This window comes from Heliconius melpomene, chromosome 13 (genome assembly GCF_056956725.1).
Source record: "Heliconius melpomene rosina isolate 202511_hmr_F chromosome 13, ASM5695672v1, whole genome shotgun sequence".
Classification (NCBI taxonomy): domain Eukaryota; kingdom Metazoa; phylum Arthropoda; class Insecta; order Lepidoptera; family Nymphalidae; genus Heliconius; species Heliconius melpomene.
The window spans coordinates 7,466,185-7,490,344 of NC_140401.1; the positions used below are offsets into that span (position 1 = coordinate 7,466,185).

At 33.0% G+C, this 24,160-nt stretch overlaps 1 protein-coding gene across 5 annotated transcripts in view; it reads right to left on the bottom strand.

Moving 5' to 3' along the window:
* The window catches only part of LOC146532777 (uncharacterized), a 34,666-nt gene that overhangs the window by 5,259 nt on the left and 5,247 nt on the right, over positions 1-24,160 (bottom strand). For 2 of the 5 annotated variants that reach the window (XM_085196863.1, XM_085196867.1), the window contains exons 2-13: positions 23,904-23,993; positions 23,086-23,209; positions 22,553-22,623; positions 22,275-22,358; positions 21,602-21,704; positions 21,009-21,094; positions 12,179-12,304; positions 11,147-11,242; positions 10,712-10,828; positions 9,290-9,423; positions 8,907-8,967; positions 573-616 (exon numbers count right to left, since the gene is read on the bottom strand). In XM_085196863.1, coding sequence (XP_085052989.1) covers positions 573-616; positions 8,907-8,967; positions 9,290-9,423; positions 10,712-10,828; positions 11,147-11,242; positions 12,179-12,304; positions 21,009-21,094; positions 21,602-21,704; positions 22,275-22,358; positions 22,553-22,623; positions 23,086-23,209; positions 23,904-23,993 — 1,136 coding nt within the window. The remainder of the gene's footprint in view (positions 1-572; positions 617-8,906; positions 8,968-9,289; positions 9,424-10,711; positions 10,829-11,146; positions 11,243-12,178; positions 12,305-21,008; positions 21,095-21,601; positions 21,705-22,274; positions 22,359-22,552; positions 22,624-23,085; positions 23,210-23,903; positions 23,994-24,160) is intronic. The other 3 variants (XM_085196865.1, XM_085196864.1, XM_085196866.1) reach the window with 3 other exon arrangements.

A 24,160-nucleotide genomic window follows, 5' to 3' on the forward strand; every position in this document is an offset into this window, starting at 1 on the left:
GTCTAAGCCTAATCAAGACCGCATTGGCTGCTTGGTTATTATTCCAATATAATGAAATCCCTAAGTGGAAATCGAACGCAATAAGACGTTAACAGATAGGTTAACCATTGCACCATGATAACCTCAAAATTGTTAAATTGTTTCATTTTAATAATTTCTTATTTATACTTAATTGATATAAAATAGGCTATATTAACTTAAATTTGGCTATATTAAGTAAAATTATTCTCTTTTTAACTGCACGTTGATACCGTTTTATACGATCAGGAGAGAACCTAGTTTTAGGACACTGTATTCTCCACATTTCACAGAAATAGGAAAGATTGGATTGGATTTGCAATCGAGTGGTCAGTCGAGAACCTTAAATAACTCATTGGTAGAGGAATACAACTTACAACCACAGCGGTAAAATAAGACCCTGTTCCATAGCTATGCAATGGCTTTCTAATAAAAATTACAATCAATATAAATATTTCCAAAATATTAATTAATGTTTTCTTTAATATCCCAAATTATATTAACAAAAACAAAAATAACAAAATAGACTTAACTATAAATATTTAATAGCTCACCTGGTTAAAGTCTTTAACCGTCTGATGCTCAACATTCTCACGAGCTGTAAAATACATATCAGTAAATTAAAGCACAAGAGATCACCTACTTAAATAGATTAACGAAATCTATACTTATAATAAATAGCTTATAGGTGACTTTACATGGAAGATGTATCAGAAAAAATATTATTGGGGGCATTTATCAATATAATAAATAGAACTCAAAACAATGATTTTTAAAAATTTTGTTTGTCTGTACGCTTGTTTACTCTAACCTCAGAAACAGCTTAAATGCAGTTGCATTATTGGATTCTAGCAAGCTTCCGTTCACATTTAGTGTTTATTTTTTTACAATCGGTTCATAAATAAAAAAATATTTCAATTTAAAGTATATTGTTCGACTAAATTACTACTTGCTAAAAGAGTTATGTTATATTGAATTGCTTAAATCGATAGTTTTCAATGTTTTCTTGTTTCATATTGTTTATAAAATTGTTATTTGTACGATGATAGAAAAAACCTGAGATTGTACGATGATAAAATATACCTAGATTTCAAGATTTAAGATTCTCCAATGTAACTGTAAGTACACCTTCTCAATGTAAGTTGACACTCTCGCAAGAAGCCACGTAGTGCTTGCAATTTATCAATGAAAGATACGGGGGGTTGTGGAGCAACATATAATCTATTTTATTCACCCGATTTTTTTGCAATTGTAAGGTCATTCCAGGCGAAAGCCTAACGGCCCTACATCGTCTTCTTGTCATGGACTTTAACGTCACTCCGAAGAAGAAAGTAGCCGAGAAACGTAGTGGTGGTTGCTGAATGGACCGATGCAGACCGACTTCCTGGCAGAGGTGAAAAGTCATAATCTTTCGACTAACACCGAGACTGCTCAGGATGCTTGGGATCGGGCTCAGTCGGCAATCATTGCGGCAGGCAGACGAGTTCTTGGCGTTTCTAGGGGAGGACGAGTCATCGACAAGGAGACGTGGTGGTGGAATGACGAGGTCCAGGAGGTGACTCGTGAAAAGAAGGCTGCCTTTAAGAAGTGGCAGGAATCCAACTCTCCTGAAGACAGACTGGAGTACACAGTAGCTAAACGTGCCAGTAAAAGAGCTGTAGCCAGAGCCCGCAGTGAGAGTTTGTCACCATTGTATGATAAACTTGAAACTGTGGAGGGGCAGAAGCTCATTTACAAACTGGCACGTTCCCGGGATAAAGTTACGCAAGATATCGCAAAATGTCTTTGCGTCAGAGATTCCCAGGGCACGCTGCTCTGTAGTCATGCCTCTGTGAAGGAGAGGTGGAGAAGCCACTTCCAGGAGTTGCTGAATACTCAGCACTCATGCAGTCTTCATCACGACCCACCGCCTAACCTCGGACTTATTGCCCCAATAACCCTTGACGAAACACGTAATTGCCTTTGACGCACGAAGAACGGAAAAGCGGTGGGACCTGACGACATTCCGATAGAAGCGTGGAAATCGTTGGGCTCTCTTGGTGTGCTCATGCTTACTGACCTTTTTAACCATATCTTGAACACTGGTAAGATGCCGCATCAGTGGCGGCTTAGCTTTATTACCCCTATTTACAAGGGAAGGGGCAGTGTTCAAGATTGTGGTAGTTATAGGGGCATTAAGCTTATGAGTCATACCATGAAGCTCTTCGAGCGCATGATCGACCTCAGGCTCCGCCAAGAGTGTACTATCCCTGAGTCTCAATATGGATTACAGCCAGGATCGGGCACCATGGACGCCATTTTTGCCCTCAGAACTTTGATGGAGGCATACAGGGAAAAAAGGAGAGCTCTGCATGTGGCCTTTTTAGATCTGCAGAAGGCCTTTGCCTGTGTGCCTCGTCAGTGTATCTGGTGGGCATTGCGATCCAACGGGATCCCTGAGGCCTATATTGAGATTATCGGAGACATGTACCACGATTCCGCTTCTATGGTTAGGACTTCTGTTGGCGACACTAGACCCTTCCCGATTACAGTGGGGGTTCACCAGGGCTCGGCTCTTAGTCCGTTCTTATTCAATGTAGTGCTCGATACTGTCTCGGCTCACATCAAGGACCAGCCTCCATGGCTGATGATGTATGCCGACGACATAGCACTCATTGCCGAGAACCGACTGACGCTGGAGCGTAAAGTGAACCTCTGGAAGGGTACGCTTGAGAACGGCGGTCTTAAACTAAATGTGTCGAAGACAGAGTACATGGCCTGCGGGAGCCGGGACTCGAGCACCATCATTATAGGTCCTGAGCCAGCTGTTAAGTCGGAGAAGTTCAGGTACCTTGGATCCATTATGCACGAGTCTGGAGGCATCGACCACGATGTCCATGGCCGGATAAGCCCAAGGAAGCGCTGGTTGGATGTCGTGATGCAGGACATGAGAGCCAATGGTCTAACCACCGAGGACGCAAAAGATCGTGCAAAGTGGAGTAGGTTGAGTAGGAAGGCAGACCCTGGCAATAGCCGGGATTAATGCCAGGAGGAAGAAGATTCACCCGATTTTTTTGCGGAATCGGAATTTATGTTGGTAAACCTACATTTGCAGTGCGCGCACGACAATTTTTGCGAGGTCTAAATTCTTAAAAGCCTTAAATTACGATTTATTTAATGCATAAAATAATTAATCAATTTTTATTGTTCTGTGTCTCAAAAGGAAAAAAAAACGGAAATCCTATAGGAACACTTTGTTGACCGTCTGTTAGTCTGTCAAAGCCATTTTACTTGAGATCGTGTTGAGGTATAAAAATATAAATTTATATCAGATATTCAGGTTTACCAGTCCCTTTGCTTCAAGGGACTGGTAATCCTGAATATCGCATTTATACATCGAATTGCTTTATTTTGTATTAAATACACTGCGTAATCAAAAACTATAGGGTACTTCCTGTGGAACTATAGTTACGAAATTTGACACGAAGATACAATACAAATAAAGAATATTTTTAGACATGGTCCTACTATCAAAAAACTTTTCCAATCGACTAGCTCTCTGAGGAGGCTTCGGAAGCCAAATATAATAAAGATGATACATCTTTAGTTTTTAAGGTTAATAGACGGCAATTGGAAATTGACGATGTAAACAATGCTCTTTCTAGGATATTACACTGGTTTAGTGCCAATAACTTGCTTTTAAATAGTAGTAAAACTAAATGTATCAGGTTCTTTACTAAGAATGTGCAACAAGCAGAAACCAGGGTTTTGATGAACAATGAGGAACTTAAAGTAGTTAATGAAACTGTTTTCTTAGGTATAACAAAATGGGTCCACGGGAGTCACTAAGGAATAAATTCAAAGACTTTAACATCCTCACACTACACTCCCAATATATTTACGACAACTTAGTATATGTGCATAAAAATATTAATAAATTTAAAAAAACAGTGACCATCCATCAACATAACTTAAGAAATAAAAATAAGCTTGCTGTGCCCTTCTCTAGGCTCCATAAAGTGTCTCACTCATTCGTAGGTCAAAGTATACACTTTTATAACAAACTTCCAAACGACATGGTTAATTTATCACTGAACAAATTTAAAAAAGTGGTAAAGCACAGGCTCTGCCAAAAAGCATATTACTCTGTTAAAGATTATGTTCGCGATAAAGATGTTTGGAAATGAGTTGCTCTATTTCTAAGTTAAAATTGTTAATTGTAATTTGTAACAAAGGTTGGCATTTAAAAAGAGTGGCCATGAGTTTCTTTGCCTGTATCTTCTCATGAGCTCAACCATTTGAACGGGCTTTTTTCAAGTCAAAATTGAAAATTTTTTTTGGTTATTTTGTTTTGTATTTTTTTTTCTACTTTATGACATGTCCAAGTAAATGTTAAGCATTTTTATGGAATAAAGATATCCCATCAAAAACATAAATGTAAAAAGAAAGCCAAGTTCTGTAATAAAACGTATGCTTTCAGCGATAAAAGAAGTGAGATGTAAATGTATGCCAAGTTCAATGGTCAGTCCTGAAATTTATTTTTAACAATATAAAATATTTTATAACAACTGAAAATGCCCATTCTTCTTACAACTTGGAGACTTTATTTATGTGTAATATCTGACTTGGCTAGTTTTCATATGAATTTACAATAGAATCTGAATAGAATAGAATAGAATTTGAATAAATTCATTAATATCGATGTAAATTAATTTGAAAACTAGCCAAGTCAGATATTACACATAAATGAAGTCTCCAAGTTGTAAGAAGAATGGGCATTTTCAGTTGTTATAAAATATTTTATATTGTTAAAAATAAATTTCAGGACTGACCATTGAACTTGGCATACATTTACATCTCACTTCTTTTATCGCTGAAAGCATACGTTTTATTACAGAACTTGGCTTTCTTTTTACATTTATGTTTTTGATGGGATATCATTACTTTTTGTACAGAAATTAAAAGTAGGAAGATTCATAATGTTATCAAAATCAAAATATTCTTTATTCAATTTGGCCATTACAAGTACTTTTCCTATAGGAAGCTACTATAGCAAGAAACTCAAGAGTTGCTCTTTTTAAAACATAGTTTAGAGTAAGCGCTTCATAGGACATTTCTCTTCGCCGAATAAACCAAGTAGGATACCATTGTGATAATACACTTCTATCTTAATATTGTACAAATCTACTGCAGCCTTTATTTCGGAAGTAGCTCCGTACGTAGTTAAGCAAAGCATGTCTTCTTTAGAAGAGTAAGGATTCCCGTTTCGAGCGCTAGTGTAGATACTTAAATCATTCCAGTTACGACATACGTACTCTACTATAGTCTCGCGCAATTTATTAGTTTGTTGTATATCAATACGCTCAAACAAAGAATATACAAAAGCATGGAAGAGACAGCTCCCATCGGGAGGCATTGGAACAATTCGGTGTAAGGTTCTTGTTTCACCCACAAGCAATTCTAACGAAACGACTCATTGTTCAACATGTCTTGGAAAAAATATAAACAATAAGTTTATTAAGTGCTGACGGTACCAATCTGAATTGATATGATCCCAAGGTTAACTTCGTTCTCCGCCGTTTTTACAAGTGTTCTTAAAACCAGTAAAATCATGAAACCCAGGCCAAAACAACCATTAAAATATGAGCGCCTTCGTACAATAAAATGTATCTAATATAATTAGGTATTTACTTTTTTTATTATAGTCAATAATATTATGTTTTATTACTCTTAAGATGATATTTAATTATATATGAATTTAGATTATATTTATCTATGAATCTCGACTATAGTTTTTATTTTGTTGATTAAATGACAGTTGTCAGATTATAAAGTAATTAATGTATGCTGCGTTTAGAAATCTGATAAATTTATTATTATTTTTTTCTAATTTTATTATTTTGTTGGAATAACTCAACACGCAATGCCTCCAGAGTTCGATGGAAAGAGGGGAACTGAGTGTCTTAACACTAGGTTCCCTCTGTCTACCCCGCTATGTGTGGGATACACCGTAAAGCGGATTTATTTATTGGAACGAAGTTCCTTACGGCAGGCTTGGAAGGGATAGGGATTTCGCTGCGTGACCGAACTGAAAAAAATGTGATAGTAAAACCATAAGAAAAATGCGTGGAATAAAACCGTTAAATGAGACGTGCGCAGGCGCGACAGTCGCATACACAGACGAGTAATGTATAATACCTTTCTCTTTCTCCCTCTTTCTTTTTTAGTTGATAATTTGAATTACGATGTTTTTTTATTGTAAGTAATTTATTATTTCCTAAAATACTGAATTTTCTAAATACTTTCTTATACTTAAATAAAAACAAATCTGCAAAATTTAAGAAAAAAATCAAGAAAACCTACATAAAATTGAGCACGACTTTTTTTGCAATTTGTGTCGATTTTACATTAGCCGAAGGACTCGTCGTTCGTCGAACTTCGTTCCTAAGTGGTGTCCCACGACACCACATTTTGGTTTCTTTTATTATTTTGTTTAAGTAATTTTTAATTTTCTCTTTTTTTCTCTTATTTTTTTATTAACAATTACTTAAATTTTTACTGTTAATAATTACTTTATAATTACTTCTGTTAAGATAGCTGGTAGGCTGACAATGTTTCAAAATAAAAATCAAATCAGCTTCACTCTGTATCCCGCACACAGAAGAGTAGACAGAGAGAACCTAGTGTTAAAACACTCAGTAACTAGTAACCAGTAACCAGTCAGGTTTTACAGTCACACTTTATGCCCCTGTGCCACGACTGACCTTACAGATAGTATATTTTTATTAAATTTTATATATATTTCTATCAATATAATTACTTTTTAAAAGCTTTTATTTATATTTATTTTTTAGTGTATTTTTTTCTGTTTTAGGATTCTGTACCTCGAAAGCAATAAAACAGAACCCTTATAGGACTTAGTACTTAAATATTGTAATAATAATTTGTTATAATAATTTGTTATTTGTTATCATTGTGCCGATAGTGGTTTCGGTTAACGGTTTAATAGCGAAAAGCCTCGACCAACACCTTAAGAGGCTATCGCTTAGCTGTTGGATCAAGAACCAGATACAGAAGGCAGTATCACTTGAGACGGCACGTATTGTGCGGAGGTTCCTCTCTCTGGAGCCCTAGCCACCGATGGCTTGGACCCTTGTCCCGCCCTCGGAAGAGTGGTTTTTTTATATTTTTAAATGTATCTTTTTTATAATAATTTATATTTAAAAATGTAAAAGTGATTCACTAATTTAATAAAAGTTCTTCAGGTATTTAATATCAAATACGTTAATCGACTATGCAAATACTCTTAGTATAATAAGTACTAAAATGTTTAAATTATCTATATATATAAAAGGACTTGTCCTCACTGACTGAGGTAAGACGCAGGCACAGCCGGAACCGCTGTGCGTAGAAACGTTAAATTTGGACAAAAGTTTACTTTCGTAATCTGGACATCCACTAAGAAGGGATTTTGAAAAATTTTAACCCTAAAGAGATGAAATAGCGGTTCAAAGTTTTTATGGAAAAAAATTTAAATCGGCACCGATTTTTATAAAATTTGAAATTTAGATTTTTAAAGGTATTTAATTGAACACGTGCTTATTATTCCCCCCCTAGAGAGAACCCTTAGGGGTGCAAATATTCATAAATATTCATAAAATTTGAAATTCAGACTCTTAAACGTATATAATTAAACATATGTTGTATGGTTTTCTAGAATCTAAGGGGTTGAAAGTTTATATAGAAAAATATTTAAAACGCCACCGATTATTATAAAATTTGAAATTTAGACTTAAAAATATTTCATTGAACACATGTTTTATGGGTTATTAGAATTCACCCTTAAATAGGCAAGCGAAGCTGCGCGCGTCCGCTAGTAATAAATAATAATGAAGGATGTTAATCCATTTATTATATTTTTATATTTTTACGTGAAGCCCTTGAAGTCCACATGATGGCAGGCTTTCTCAGGACATTAATTAGACTCACCTTCAGCTACAAATGGAGACATATCTTATCTTAAAATATACTTGAAAGCATCGTGTTGTTTGAGATGGCTTACGTAAGTAATAGTGAAGTTAGTTTACAAAACAAATAAAATATTTACTAACGCGTGACATAAATTAAAGCAACATATATATAAATAATGCATTGCTCTTATTTTGTTGGCAGGCGCTATGCCTAAAAATCAGTTATCATTAACTTTGATTGCTATGCTTTCATTACAGGTGCTATAAGTAAATGTTCCTAATTGAATCTATTTATTGAAAAATTATAAGAAAATATTTAAAAAAATACTAGTTTCGGATTTTTCCCTTGACATACACCCAATTACTTAACCGGATGCTAAATTTCACCATTCTGGATCATCTGGAACTTGGTTAACATTAAGGTCTATAGGTCAGTCACCCTCCTAAAAATTTACGATTTTTGGACGTCATTATCTAAATAACTGTTTGAGCTGTGTTTATGAAATTTTATGCACATATACAGGTAGGGGGTCTAAATATTTGATCCAAATATGACAGCTTTAGGTGGAATAGTTTTTGAGTTACGAATAGGTAAAAAGTGGCTTCAAATGGTTCGTGTAAAATAACACACGGTGCTGCTCGCCAGTTCTGAAACCCAGAAACTTGGCACGCGCTCCGCGCGTTTTAAATTTTGACTTTGACTTTGAATGTCATTGAGACATATTAAGAAGAATTTTACTATCTACAGATTCTGTGTTTTAATGATGATAGACGAGAGTTCCAAAAATAGAATGAATAAAATGTACTAGAATAATAAATAATAAATAAAATGTGTATATAAGTTTTCTGGAAAAATATCCATAGTGAGGCAGTTCGTTAATGAATAAATAAAGATTGAACACAATATGCACAAATTGTTATATATTTATAATTACTTACTTTCTCGTCTTCTTTTAACTGTTTGTGATGATTGTGGTGGAAGACTTTGGGTTGATGGCTCCTATGAAACATAATAAAATATTAACTAACAAATTCATACTTATTAATAATCAAAATATGTATCTAAATAATATTCAAGATAAAATTTTATATGATTAATTTGAAAGTCTATTTATTTATGTTTTATACCTGGTTCTGGCAATTGAATGACATTAATTTTAATTTTATTTTACTTTTAGTAATTGACTTCCCAAGTGAACAATCAGCAAAAGTTCAAAAAAACTTCAGGACGAGCAAGACTCGTCGATCCCTCATCCGTATGGTAAATATGTGATGAACTCTAACAATGAAGCTTTATAATTTATTTGCTATTACTCAATTACCTCATGTTCGTCTTCATTTTCAGGCAGTACATCTATATCATTTTCATTATCGTCGTCGTCGTCCTCACGGTTTTCCTCGCCACCGTCGACTTCCACCACATCTTCCTCTAACTGCACACTTTCTGATATATTCACTGTTAAACATGTATTTATTACTTGTTAAATACCACAACCGACAGTACAAAAAAATTATCTTAATTATTATTTAATTTACATAACATTTTTATATATAAAGAGTTTTTGTCATCACCACTTTCAATGAAACCACAGTTTTCCCTACTATAAAAGCCTAATACAATTAAAACAAAAGAGATTTTGCCAAAAATTAAAAAGTGTTTTTTTCAATCAAAATAATTAATTATATTTTCGTTGTAACATAAAACTCCATCTGTTAAGAACGACGCACGCAGACATAAACCTTCCTTTCATTCCGAAATCGAGTCGTAGGTATTGACAGCAAAGTTCAAAGTTGTTTAACCTTTAGTAGAATTTTTGTAGTAAATGTTTACGTTATTGGTATCTAGTGGTAACCGCGCCCCACGTCATACAGCATGGATAAACATTGTGAAATTAAAAAAAATCCCACGCCGGTTGACGTATTTTAATATTTTTTTTTTAGATATGGGTTTGAAATATTTTTCCCTATATGCTACTCCCGTAAAATGAGCACAGACTTCAAGGAGTCAGCTTCCACCTGTATATTGTACCATCATAATGACAGGTAAAAAGTAGCTCTATATTGGGAATTGTACTTAAAATATAAGAGTATGAATGAGTAAGTGATTTCAATAAAATATTTGTAAAATATCTTTTTTATGACATACTATAAAATGTGTATATATGATAACTTTATTCTGCATTAAAAAAATTACTCACAGGTTTTGCTATTACAAATCGATATTCGATATGTCAATCTCGCTAATGCTACTGCCAGACTTGATGGCGAAGATTCGTGTTCGCGTTACGATATAAGTTCGTGTTCGATTTAAGACAAAGTGCTTTTCCACATTAATAAAAAACTTCACTATGTCGCTCGGAGTCTCGCAGTCCACTAAAGCGCGTGACGTGTAGCTAACCGCACAAATTTTGTCACGACAAAAACCCTTTCAAATACGACGTTTTCGATTCTTTCCTGAATACGAAAGGCATTCGTATTCACGAAGATAATTCGCGATAGGACGAAAACTTAGGCCAGACGTGTCGCGACAACGCAAATCTTGGCGTTACCGCGATAGTGTGGCCCAACCATAACAAATTCAACAAATATTTGGCCGTAATGACGCCATAGTGGCTGACTGTAAACGCGCTGGTTGCAAGCTCCAATCCAATCGGAATAGTGACTTATTTTCTCGCTCTAGGTCAAGCGTGGCGTTAAAAAAATTACTTATCAGATGAATGATTATAAAAGGTAGAATAACATACTGTCCATACTTTCCGGTCCCTGAGTGTTAGTATCATCATTGTTTTCTTCAATATTTTCATTATTATTTCCATTATTTTCTTCAATGACGAATGTTGAACGCACGGGTGGATCTGAATCTAAAAAGAAATACAATAAAAAAGGTGAAATTTAATTTAGAGTATTTCACATATGGAGCACACTTCTAACATATGTCAACAGCACATCCCTTATTGTATCTTATAAAATTACAAAAATATAATGTTAAGAAAGAAATTTAGAAAAGTGCCACATGTTCATAGCAAAGGAGTAATTCATACAAAAAAAGATAATTTTAAATTCCAACATTTATTATTAATATGGATGGAAGCAATTAAATAATTGCTATAATTTATTCAGCTTAATTAAATAATTAATTATTTAATTAAGCTGAATAAATTATACTAAATCAAACAAACCATCATCAGAGTTTTGTTCCTGTTCAGTATTTTGTGCTTGTTCGTGATTATTGCGGCCAGATGAGAAGCTTTCCTCGTCCATTACAGGAGGTATAACTGAGTTAAACAAACGAGTTAAATATAATATATTTAATAATAATATAAAAAAATATCTTCCGTAACTATCTGAGTGACTGATAGACAACCAACTAACACTAAATACTTTAAATTTGGTATGTAGAGAAAATTGATGGTTCGGGAAAAGGAATAATAATATCGTTGTTTCATCTGGTACAGGGCAGACTTCTACTTCTAGTACGTATCTAATTTTATCACACCTGACGGCCAAAATCAAGTATGAATGCCAATGCCATGCCGTTTTGTCTACGAACGCGCCCTCAGCCCTTTAGCGTGTTGTTATACAAGCTTTGGATGATTTGACGAACACTTACATAGTAGTGGTTATGGATGATGTTCTCATTAGGGAACTCGAACGGCATTCGAACGACTAAGAGAGGTTCTTAAAAAATCTTCCTTTTTGAAATAAAAAGTTGAATATCTCGAATTCGCAAAGTGAGCAACAAAAATTAATACAATAAATAAACATTCTACAACTTATGTATATAGTATAATCAATTATTTTCATTTCTCCGTTGACTCAAAGACAAAGCACGGCGTGGCGTTAGGTTTTGCCCAGAACACAGCCTAAACAATCTTATAAGAAAAAATGATTTAATGCTGTTGGCAATAATAACTTGTGAAGCCAGTCTTGGCGCATGGACGGGCGACTATAATAGGGACAGATTGTGGGTTCGATTCCGACTCGACGAAATGAAATATTTAATATTTGCATTTATTCGCTCTGGTAACGAGGCGAAGCGCGGCGTTAAGTTGCGCCACTCAGCACGCAATGCCTTCAGAACTCGGCGGAAAATGAGAAACAGAAGTGTCCTAATGGGAACGGCGTGTTAAATACTACATTTCCAAGTTACATCTACCTACGCTGCCGAGTGTGGAATACAGCAAGAATAAAAAAAGAATAAAAATACGTACTACTGATTCTATCAGAAGGCAGTGGAGCTCGATGGGAAGGCCGTCTTCTGATACGAATAGTTCCTAACGCTGCTGTCACATTCGTTTGCATTGATGGATTAAACACTACATCACGAGATGCTCCTCCTAATAATAACAAAGTTGTAAGCTTAAAACGGATACTAATTTCGGCTATTTACTGAATATCGAATATGGGGCAAACAAAAAAAAAAGAATTCAAAATTTGTAAAAAGGTGATTGTTTTAGATTTCTTTGTATTTTTGATTTATGATTATTGCCATACAAGTGTTTAAAGAACTACTTAAAGACATTATTATTTGAAACATAATTAAGCATATTTGGATACAGCCTACATTTGGTAAATGGATAACTTTACGCTTCACGCATGTGTCAGAAATTATTTATTTCTATAATAAAAATATATCAATAATAATATATAATATTTATAAAAATATATAATATTCAATTATTTAATAAAAGTAATCTATTACTTGTTAGAATTTATTAATTTCTATAATAGAAATATATCAAAAATAATATAAAATATATAATATATAATATTTGTAATAATATTTAAGTATTTAATAATTTAAAACGTATAAAAATAATCTATTACTGAAAAGTTATTTAAATTCTTATAACTGCTTTATATGGACGGGATAAGAGAAACAAATAATAAATTCAAAATAATATTTATTCAAATAGACTTTTATTATAAGCACTTTGAATTGTCGAATGAACATATGAACAAAAAGCTACTACCGGTTCGGAAAGCAGTTCTGCCGAGAAGAACCGGCAAGAAACTCAACAGTTGCTCTTTTCAAAATCAATGGTACAATTTATTACATTAGCTGACAGCTACGTCTATTACATTTAATAGACATTAATTCCATACATGTTTGTCCTCTAAATATTCTTGAATATATACCAATTTCATAATTCATAAACTAATTTATTATATTTCTTAATTTATTATATTTCCCTTATTTAATAAATTCAGTAAATACATCATTATATATTTGATAATTAAATAAATAATAGAAATATTAAATAAAAGCACAAGATAATTTATATTCAGTTAAATAATAGAAATAATAAGCAAAAGCAACAATTTATCTGTAAATATTCATTTTTAAAAAAAGAATCAATAGAAAGCAGCACTTACGTCTGTTCAGTCCGGCAGCTCGTCACAAGATGTCTTTACAAAGCACTGCACTTCGATTTATAAACTACCGACCGATGATGGTGGGGAACCACCATCATAAATTTAGTCAAAATACTTCTAATAAATTTTATTATTTTAAGATACTGTCAAATTCATATTTTTTTTATTTTAGTATTATAATATTCTTAACGATAAAATTTAGAATACAATAAATGTATAATTTTAAGATACTATCACGGCCATACTGACAGTACTTCGCTCCTCGAAGTACAAAACTTAATATTAAAACATAAATAACGTAACAAAATACGTAATATAATACAGTAAGTAATATAATACAGTAAACAATATAACATAGTAAGTAAAATAACACAGTAAGTAATATAACATAGTAAGTAATATAACACAGTAAGTAACATAACATAGTAAGTAACATAACCTAGTAAGTAACATAACCTAGTAAGTAACATAACATAGTAAGTAATACATAGTTAATTGCTTTTACAGTTAATTGCTTTTACAGTTAATTGATTTTACAGTTAATTGGTTTTACAGGTAATTGGTTTTACATATTAAATCTATACAATAATTCTTAAACATAACTTACTACTATTAACAATTCTTAAACATTAATCGCTGCCGCCAGACCTCTCACATTAGGTTGACAAGACAACGAACAACTCGCAACTGTTCTATCTCTCACATTAGATGAACATGTTAGCGATCCTCTTATTGTCATACCTCTCACATTAGGTTGACATAACTCGCAACTGTTCTATCTCTCACATTAGATGAACATGTTAGCGATACTCTTTTCTTACTATCTCACCTCTCACATTAGGTAGATAAGTTAAGAAATCACTCTTGCTGTCGCCCCATCTCTCACATTAGATGGACAATCTAGCAATATCCTCGTGTCCATCTTTCACATTAGATGAACAAATACCATAACATTAATAAGCAATTTAGGAAGCAATTAACACATATTATAAATAAAAACATTAATGAAAAGAAATCAACACTTAAAACATTATATTCATTATAAATTAAAGTATTATATACTACCAAATGAGATTAAATTTATCATGTGTCATCTACCCATTCTCCATGCCACAATCTTAATTTATCTTTAGCAACAACAATATTTCGTAAATGCCCTTGACCCTGAAGAGAGTACCTATCGTTTGGTAAGAGAGCCATAATTTTATATGGTCCCTTAAATTTGCAACTCAGTTTATCACGACGTCTGTGATCTTGGTTTACATAAACTATATTGCCTACCTCAAAAGACACATTATCCCGCCTTACACTGTCAAATCGATTTCTAAACCTTTCGGCTTCTAATTGTAAACGCCTGGTAGCTAACTCGCGATCGGCTCTTAAATCAATGCTGGACCCTGGGACACTAACATCATTTAAACGAGCTTGTATACAAGGTATGTTAGCATTTACACCTATAAGTAAGCGAATCGGAGCAAATCCAGTTGATTTTTGGACAGTGGTATTAATAGACTGTTGGACCTTCCATAAACCGCTTGGCCAGTCTGACGAACCGTTACAGGTAGTATTCAACATATTGATAAGTGTCGCAATGTATCGCTCTACCTGACCATTTCCCCTTGGGGTACCGGTTGATATCATATGATGTTCGATTTGTAATTCCGTAAACATTGACCTAATTTGAAGAGAACTAAAGTTAGTGCCTCTATCGGTTATTACCAATGAGGGAGTACCGAACAATGTAATGGTATCTCGAATAAGTGGTACCAATTCTACAGCACCGAGCGTTTTAAGTGGTTTTAACACACAAAACTTGGTGAAAGCATCTAAGAGTAACAAAATATATTTGTAACCGTCATTTGTTTGTACGAATGGACCCGTACAGTCTAAATGAATCGTGTGAAAGGGAATAGGGACTTTTTCAATTGGATGTAAGAAACCTTGCTTTGGGCCAGAGTGGCTCTTTCGTTCTACACAAATTAAACAGTGTTTTAAGTATTTCTTAATAAATGGAATCATTCTCGGAAACCAGAAATTTTCACGAAGCTTATGTAAAACTTTCTCGAATCCTACATGACAATTGTTGTCATGATAAAGTTGTAAAAGACTAAATCTAGCTCCTTTTGGTAAATATAATTTTGGCTCCCCAGATTTAATTTTATAAAACAATAAATGGTTCTCTAAAAGATAACGGTTTTCATCAAGGTCACCAGCTGTAACTCGACTAATTAAATTTTGAATTTCTGGATCATTTTGTTGGGCAATTTCTAACCAAGATGGCGTCTCATTAATAAAATTGACATTTAAGAATTCAGTAGGTGAGCATAGACTAGTAGAAACATTACTTGGAGCATTTTGATAGGTAATTTTAGCAAGATTAACAGAAACAGGACTCCCAACAGGATTGCGACTAAGGAAATCAACGTGTCCAATATATTTACCCTTTTTATATACGATATCAAATTCAAAATCTTGCATAAAGATCCACCAACGGGCTACACGTGGAGATAAATCTTTTTTATTAAATGTAGCTTTAATAGCATTACAATCGGTAATGATTATAAATTTGATACCTAAAAGGTATACCCTAAATTGTTTTAAGGCGTTATAAATAGCTAAAGTTTCTAGGTCATACGAACAATATCTAGATTCTGTAGGAGACGTTCTTTTACTAAAGTAAGCTACAACTGATTTTACATTATTTACTTTTTGCACCAAAACTGCTCCATAGCCTATTGAACTAGCGTCAGTGTAAAGTTCTGTAAGTAATTTTGGGTCAAATACAGTTAATAAAGGTTTAGATGACAAATGCTTAATGACATAATCCCTAGCCTCGTTTTGTTCGGGTCCCCACTGAAATTTGAAATTATTTTTAGTTAAATTCGTGATACAGGCCGTACGCGTTGCGAAATTTGGAATAAATTTTCTAAAATAACTAGCCAACCCCATAAACTGGCGCACCTGTTTAATATTATTAGGTACTGGAGAATTTACCAGTGCAGATACTTTTGTTTCACTAGGTCTTACACCTTCTTGTGATATGTGTCTTCCGAGATATTCAATACTGTCAACAAAAAATTTACATTTCGACAAATTAATAATAAATCCTGCAGAACTAAGAGCATTAACTGTTTTTTCTAAATAATCTAATCCTTCGTCGATTGTGGAAAATGGGATAAGGATGTCATCAATGTATACTAAGAGAAATTTTAAGTGTTGCACAGCCTTTGTGATGGATCTTTGAAACACAGCTGGACCATTACAAATTCCAAATGGCATTTTAATAAATTCGTAATGACCAGTTGGCGTCACAAATGCTGTATATTTTCTAGACTCTAACGCCACGGGTATTTGATAAAACCCGTTTCTCATATCCAGTGATATAAAATACCTTGCTGAACCAAGCTTATCGATTTGATCTTCGATGAGAGGAAGTGGATATCGATCCTTTTCTATAATTTTATTCAATGCCCTAAAATCTACACATAACCTATCATTACCATCTTTTTTTTTTACCAAGATTACGGGACTAGCAAATGGAGATTCACTTTCGCAAATTATTTTTTTTTCAAAAGCTCTTGAATAATTTTATCCACTTTCTCTCTTTCGACAGGGGCCAACCGATAAGGGCGGTAATAGACAATTTCATTACTTTTCAAACGAATAGTTAGTTCACCGGTTTTTACCGTGCCTATCTCATCCATGACAGAGGGTTATTTCTGAAAAATACTACAAATTTTATTTTGTATAATTAAATCTAAGTGACAAATCTTTGATGCTAAATCAGATAATTCTGTTACAGAAGAAATGAAATTCGCCTCTGCTATGTTTTCGATAGGTTTTCTAATCAAACGAGAACGAGTTGAATCAGTAACAATTTCTATATCCGGGTACTGTACTGCATTTCTACCTATAAGGAGGTCATACTGAAAATCAATATCTCTAACTACATGTATATCGAGTTCTAAATTGACATCTTCAAACTGAACACAAACAGTAATTAGTGCAAAAACATGTATATTATTGCTGCCTATTCCTTTTAAATATAAGGATAAAGGAATTAAGCGACACCCCAGTCTTCTAGCTACGGATTCTCTAATTAAACTACAATTTGCCCCTGTATCAATCAGGGAATTTAGTAATAAACCATTAATAGAAACTGGTGTGAGGCTTAATTCGGTTTTCCTAAAAAATTAACGTCTTTAGTAGGGATTGAAGTTACAGATCTTTTTGAATCTGCCCTTAGTTTATAAAAACAAAGATTTTCGGTATGACCTACTCTTTTGCAATAAGTACATGACTTTACATGAAAATCATTTTGCTTCGAAACCTGTGGTGCCTGGTCCGTTTGATTTTTCACATTTTTCCAACATTGAGACTGTACATGTCCAGTTTGGTTACAAAGAAAACATTTTCTATCCATATCAAATTTAGACCGTTTAGCTCCACTGAATCCTGTGCCAGTATTCTTATTACTACTGTCTGAAGCTCTTTTCCTGTTTTTTATGTACGTTGACAACAAGGAGATAAGGGCTGCAGTAGTGGTGACACCGCTATTTAAAGATGCCATTTTTACATCAACATCAGTTATGCCTCCACAGATCAGCTCAATCAGTTGCTCATCTGTAAAGGTTACTTTAGTGTTGCGTAGTAACCTTATTTTTTCTCTGGCATAATCTCCATAGGATTCTACGGCATCAGATGAATAAAGGACTGCTCTTGAAAGTCTCTCGGACAGATTTTTTTTCTCAGGGTAAGCGTCAATAATGTCTTGACGCAGATTTTCCCAAGATCTGCCGTCCGAAGGCTCCCATGACTCAAACCAAAGTAAAGCAGAGCCCTTAAGGGCCTTACCGGATTTAGCCGCTGTTCGAATGCTGCTCCAGTTCAACTCCTTAGCGAGGGACTCCACACTGTTGCACCAGCTGGCGGCTCCACAGTCGTTGTGATCGGGGTCAAACACTGGTAGTGCAATGTCATCATCCTTTTGATGAGTAGCAGTAACGGCATCGCGAATTGCTCGGAGAAGACCACTTATTGCTTCAGAATCCATTCTGAAACTTGTAAAAATAGGTGTTAACAATTATGGCTATACGATCCCACTTCTGATGTCAGAAATTATTTATTTCTATAATAAAAATATATCAATAATAATATATAATATTTATAAAAATATATAATATTCAATTATTTAATAAAAGTAATCTATTACTTGTTAGAATTTATTAATTTCTATAATAGAAATATATCAAAAATAATATAAAATATATAATATATAATATTTGTAATAATATTTAAGTATTTAATAATTTAAAACGTATAAAAATAATCTATTACTGAAAAGTTATTTAAATTCTTATAACTGCTTTATATGGACGGGATAAGAGAAACAAATAATAAATTCAAAATAATATTTATTCAAATAGACTTTTATTATAAGCACTTTGAATTGTCGAATGAACATATGAACAAAAAGCTACTACCGGTTCGGAAAGCAGTTCTGCCGAGAAGAACCGGCAAGAAACTCAACAGTTGCTCTTTTCAAAATCAATGGTACAATTTATTACATTAGCTGGCAGCTACGTCTATTACATTTAATAGACATTAATTCCATACATGTTTGTCCTCTAAATATTCTTGAATATATACCAATTTCATAATTCATAAACTAATTTATTATATTTCTTAATTTATTATATTTCCCTTATTTAATAAATTCAGTAAATACATCATTATATATTTGATAATTAAATAAATAATAGAAATATTAAATAAAAGCACAAGATAATTTATATTCAGTTAAATAATAGAAATAATAAGCAAAAGCAACAATTTATCTGTAAATATTCATTTTTAAAAAAAGAATCAATAGAAAGCAGCACTTACGTCTGTTCAGTCCGGCAGCTCGTCACAAGATGTCTTTACAAAGCACTGCACTTCGATTTATAAACTACCGACCGATGATGGTGGGGAACCACCATCATAAATTTAGTCAAAATACTTCTAATAAATTTTATTATTTTAAGATACTGTCAAATTCATATTTTTTTTATTTTAGTATTATAATATTCTTAACGATAAAATTTAGAATACAATAAATGTATAATTTTAAGATACTATCACATGCAATGCATAAATTTTGAGTTCAACAATAATTAAAAGCTTACAAATATGGTTTAATTATGCAATATAGTATATTGTATATTGATTCTAATTCGTTATTTCATAATAATCCTTCTTAATATTATAAATTCGAAAGTAACACTATCTGTCTGTAACGTGATCACGGCCAAACTGTCGTGCCGATTGTGATAACATTTCATATAAAGATGCTTGCTGTATTGGAATCAACATAGATTCTCCAAAATTTTCGATATTTTAAGAAAAGGTCACCGAAAATGGAAATCCTGAACACTTACACGGCGTGCGCTGGCTCAACCTTATGAGACACATCAAAACAATGTTCTACAAAATATCTTCCTTTAAGAAACCTATAAGATGTCTGCGATGGTATATGTATATTTTTGAAGATTGAGCCACAGTAACCATTTTAATATATTTAATTACAATTAAAATTTTGTTAATGTATTTTCTATAATTTAATCCTTATTAAAATAAATATAATATACATATACACCTTCGGCATTTCGTCTTTAATTTGAAAAAGTACTTTACTATACCTACATCATTATAATAAACACTGTAGGAGATATCACTGATTTAAAATTACCTTGCCTACTTTTAGACAAGATTACTTTTAGAGATTTATTAAATTTATTTTGTCTTGTTTTATTGTGGTGTGTTGTATTTCGTGTTACGTTACTTTTAATTTTGATATTTTTTATTATTTTAGGTACATAATATTATTGAAACAGCTGTGTTTATCTAGATTTTTTCAGTAATTACTATTTATACTATTATTTTATTAAAATATTAATAATTTCCTTTAGTTACGTTTATTTATTATTTCTTGTTTATTTTAAATAGGTATTTTTTTAATACTAAGAATTTTATTTCCCTTATCTACTTTCATTCATCATTATTTCCTTACTATTCCTATAGAAAATTGAAAAAAGTTTTATAAATTTATTAAATAAATATTTGTATAGCAAGTCATTCATTTATTGTAATTCTATAAATTTGTTTAAAGTAAATCATCTTTGTACTGATGTTTGATGTTGACTTGATGTTTTAAACTAAATCATCTTTGTACTGATAATTTTGCTAAGGATATTTAGGTATGAAAATATTGTGTCATCGTTAGCTCCAAAAACGTGCGTATATTTTCAAGCAAATCAGACGACAAGCAGTGAGGCAAATTATTGTTGTAAGATTTTCTTACATTAATAAATAGATGCATATAGAATATTTAGGTCCGAGGCCATCGTAGCACAGTGGGACAGCATCTGACTTTTAACGTGATATTTGCTGTTTTGATCCAACTTAATTAAATTTTAATTATTTTCATTTGATTGCGGTAGTGAATGATGCGGCTTTGATTCTACCACTTAACATACGAGACGATACACTTAACATCGTACAATTTCTTGTAAATTAGACGGAAACCAACGAACCAAGTGTCTTGTCTCGCCTTTCCCTCTGACTACCCTACTGGGTGAGAAAAAGCGTAAAGCTAATAAAAAATAACTACATAAAAAAACATACCGCGCTGTACAAATTGAAAATTACGCCTCAGTCTGTTGATAGCTTGCATTAGTCTTAAATCACGAGCTATTGGCTGATCTCGATATCTATGAGAAAGAACTTTATTATAAAGTGGTAACACAGAACATTAATATGCTATTTAAGCACAATAAGCCCAACGTCTGGTTATAAATGGGACGGACGTGGGTTCGATTCCCATGTTGTCGAATTCCGTCACTCTACACAAAATCACTCGGAAAGTTATCTGTTTATCCTGCTATTTAAGAGATAGAGCTTTAATCTGAAAAAATAAGTAACATAAATAACATATTGTTTGAAATCGGAAGCGATAAACGTAACGTAAAAAAAACATATCATCTATATGATTCTATTGTATTCAAATAGAGGTTCTACGTAATTGCAATAAGTGATATGTATCACTCAATAACAATACTTCACACAAGATACCTTCCAATCAGGGCCATCTCCTACAAGCAACTACCCCGATTGACACAATTCCACTGATTTTAGAGCCTTTTTCAACTACATCTACCCTCTTTTACACCAGTACCCTAACAATGTATTATTTATATATAAGGTACATAGATATTTACCGTGAAGCACCCGAATCGTTATTTTGATTGCTTTCAGACCAGTATGTTCCTTCCATTTCTGGTTGGTTTCTTTGTGTAGGAGATAAATTAGATGTACTTCCTGCTGTAATTATTAAAAAGTATAAAATAATAGAAGACTAGTCGTGACGCAGAGGAACTAGAGTGTGACTGTAAGCACGACAGATTATGGGTTCGATTTCCATTCGAGGAAATTAAATAATTTGTATTGTCATTTCTTCGCTCTGGTATCGAAGCAAAGCGCAGCCTTAATTTTCTCCACTCAACACGCAATGGGACCAAAATATCTGAACACTAGGTTCCCTCTGCCTACCCTGCTACGTATGTGATACAGTGTGATACTATAAAAAATCAAAAAATATAAATTTATTACAATTATGAATGTTGATTAACAGATAAGATATAAAAAATTGCCAAAAACTATTGATATTGCGTTAAAAAATATACGATCGGTAACGGACAAAATGTACGGTATGGCCTATAATAATAAACATAGCCTATATTACTCAAGGATAACTTGGCATACTAATGTGAAAAAATATCTGAAAGCAGTCTAGGAGTTTTTGATTTTATTCGATAAAAATAGTCAAAAATATAAACTTTTGTCCTTTATCCAGTATATGTGTTATAGAATATAAACAAATAAAAAAATTACCACTGGGTTGTGCAGTGTCACTGTCAAGATTTCGTTGTCTGCCAGGCACCGCTTCCTCATTAGTCGTCGGATTGTCTTCGATAGCTAAAAATAATATTATTAATTCATTGAAATAAAAAAAATTACTTAACTTATATGCACATTTGTATTTAACAAGGGTATTTTAATATATATAAATGAATGGCGCAGTTCAACACTTACAAATCTAAGTAAGGATACACTTTTATAATTGAATATTTATAATTTTACTTTAATAATTTGTAAATGAAAAGACTTACACGCTGGCCAAAATATATCTTCTAAATTTGGCGTCCGTCTCGTAAATGCCAGCATATTGGGATTGCCAGATCTGTAATTAATATAAACTAAATTACATGCTGCACTATGTATAAAGATGTTTCATTGTAAAGAATTACATATAAAAATATTACTATACAGTAATGTGAGAAAACAACTTGTGCACATTCGAAGATGGTTTTGGCATATCGTCGGCTAAAGAGTATGAACTTGCTAAATCAGTTTTTTGTCGTTATGTAATCGTATATTTTTACACCACTGGAAATTGTAAAAAAAGTATAAAACAACCATTATATTTATTTATTTCGTATAAGAGATTTTAAAAATCTTCCGATAATATGTGTACGTATATTCATAGTTTTTTAATAGACATTTCTTTCCTCCCCTGAGAATTTGTTTAATAGGCTGTTTACGCAGCTGCACGCGTGGGAATGTATTCATATCCACAACCGTCGTGTGTGAGGGAATTAGTAAAAAAAATAGATAGAGAAATATAAAAAATATATATATTTACCGTGAAGGAGGAGCTGGTACATTTATTATACTTGGCGTATTCAGCCGAGACCAGTACAAATCCCGTTCCAACCGTGTTGGATTTCTTCTCGTTGGTGAAATGGCAGATGAAGATGTGCCTGCAACTACATTATAAAAATATTATAAAGAAACAGCTGTACCATATTTTATCTGATTAAGAAGAGATCAGTTTAAGATATTTTTATGTGTCTTCGAAAGAAAGCTGTTTAGCTGTTATTTAGATTTATCATTATGGACTTAAATACATATAGTTACTTTTCTTCTGCTATTTTTTTTCTTGTTCTAGTTTTGTTACTTTTGCTAGAATTATTTTAAATAAAAAATATTCCATAATTTATGTAGTACTGATGAAGTAATGATACACAAAAATATATTTTTTGCATTGTTGCTGTTATGTTAACTTAAGTGGGTGATTATTGTCTATCATATTAGTTGATGGTGAATTAGAATAAAATTATTAATTATAAGATTACTATCTAAAACTCTATTGGTACCCAGTGAAATTATAAATCAGCTTTAATGTATTCTGCACACAGCATGGTAGGCAGAGGGAACCTATTGTTAAGCCACTCCGTTCCCCACTTTCTGCCGAATTCTGGAGGTATTGCGTGTTGAGTGGCACAACTCAACACCGCGCTTTGCCTCGACAACAGAGTGAAGAAATGGAAATATAAACGTAAATAAATATTTCACTTCCTCGAGTGGGGATCCTTGTGCCGCTGCGCCACGGCGGCCTCACCTTGTGAAACCCCAGTGAAACTTCCATTAAATATAGTTCTATCCTACTTATTGACTTACTGCTGGATCCAGATACAAGAGTAGCACTTTCAAGATATCTTCTGCTTGCAGGTGACTGCTCTTGATTAGTCCGTGGATTATCTTCATCATCTAAAATTGTAATTGTTTACAAGTTGCAACATTATCTACATTTAAATGTATATTGTCTGTTATACACTTTTTTTTATTACTAGCGGCCCGCATGCAGCTTTGCACGCTTGAATTACAAGAATTGACTGACAATAATTATAATGACTTCTAATATGTGTTTTTACGAC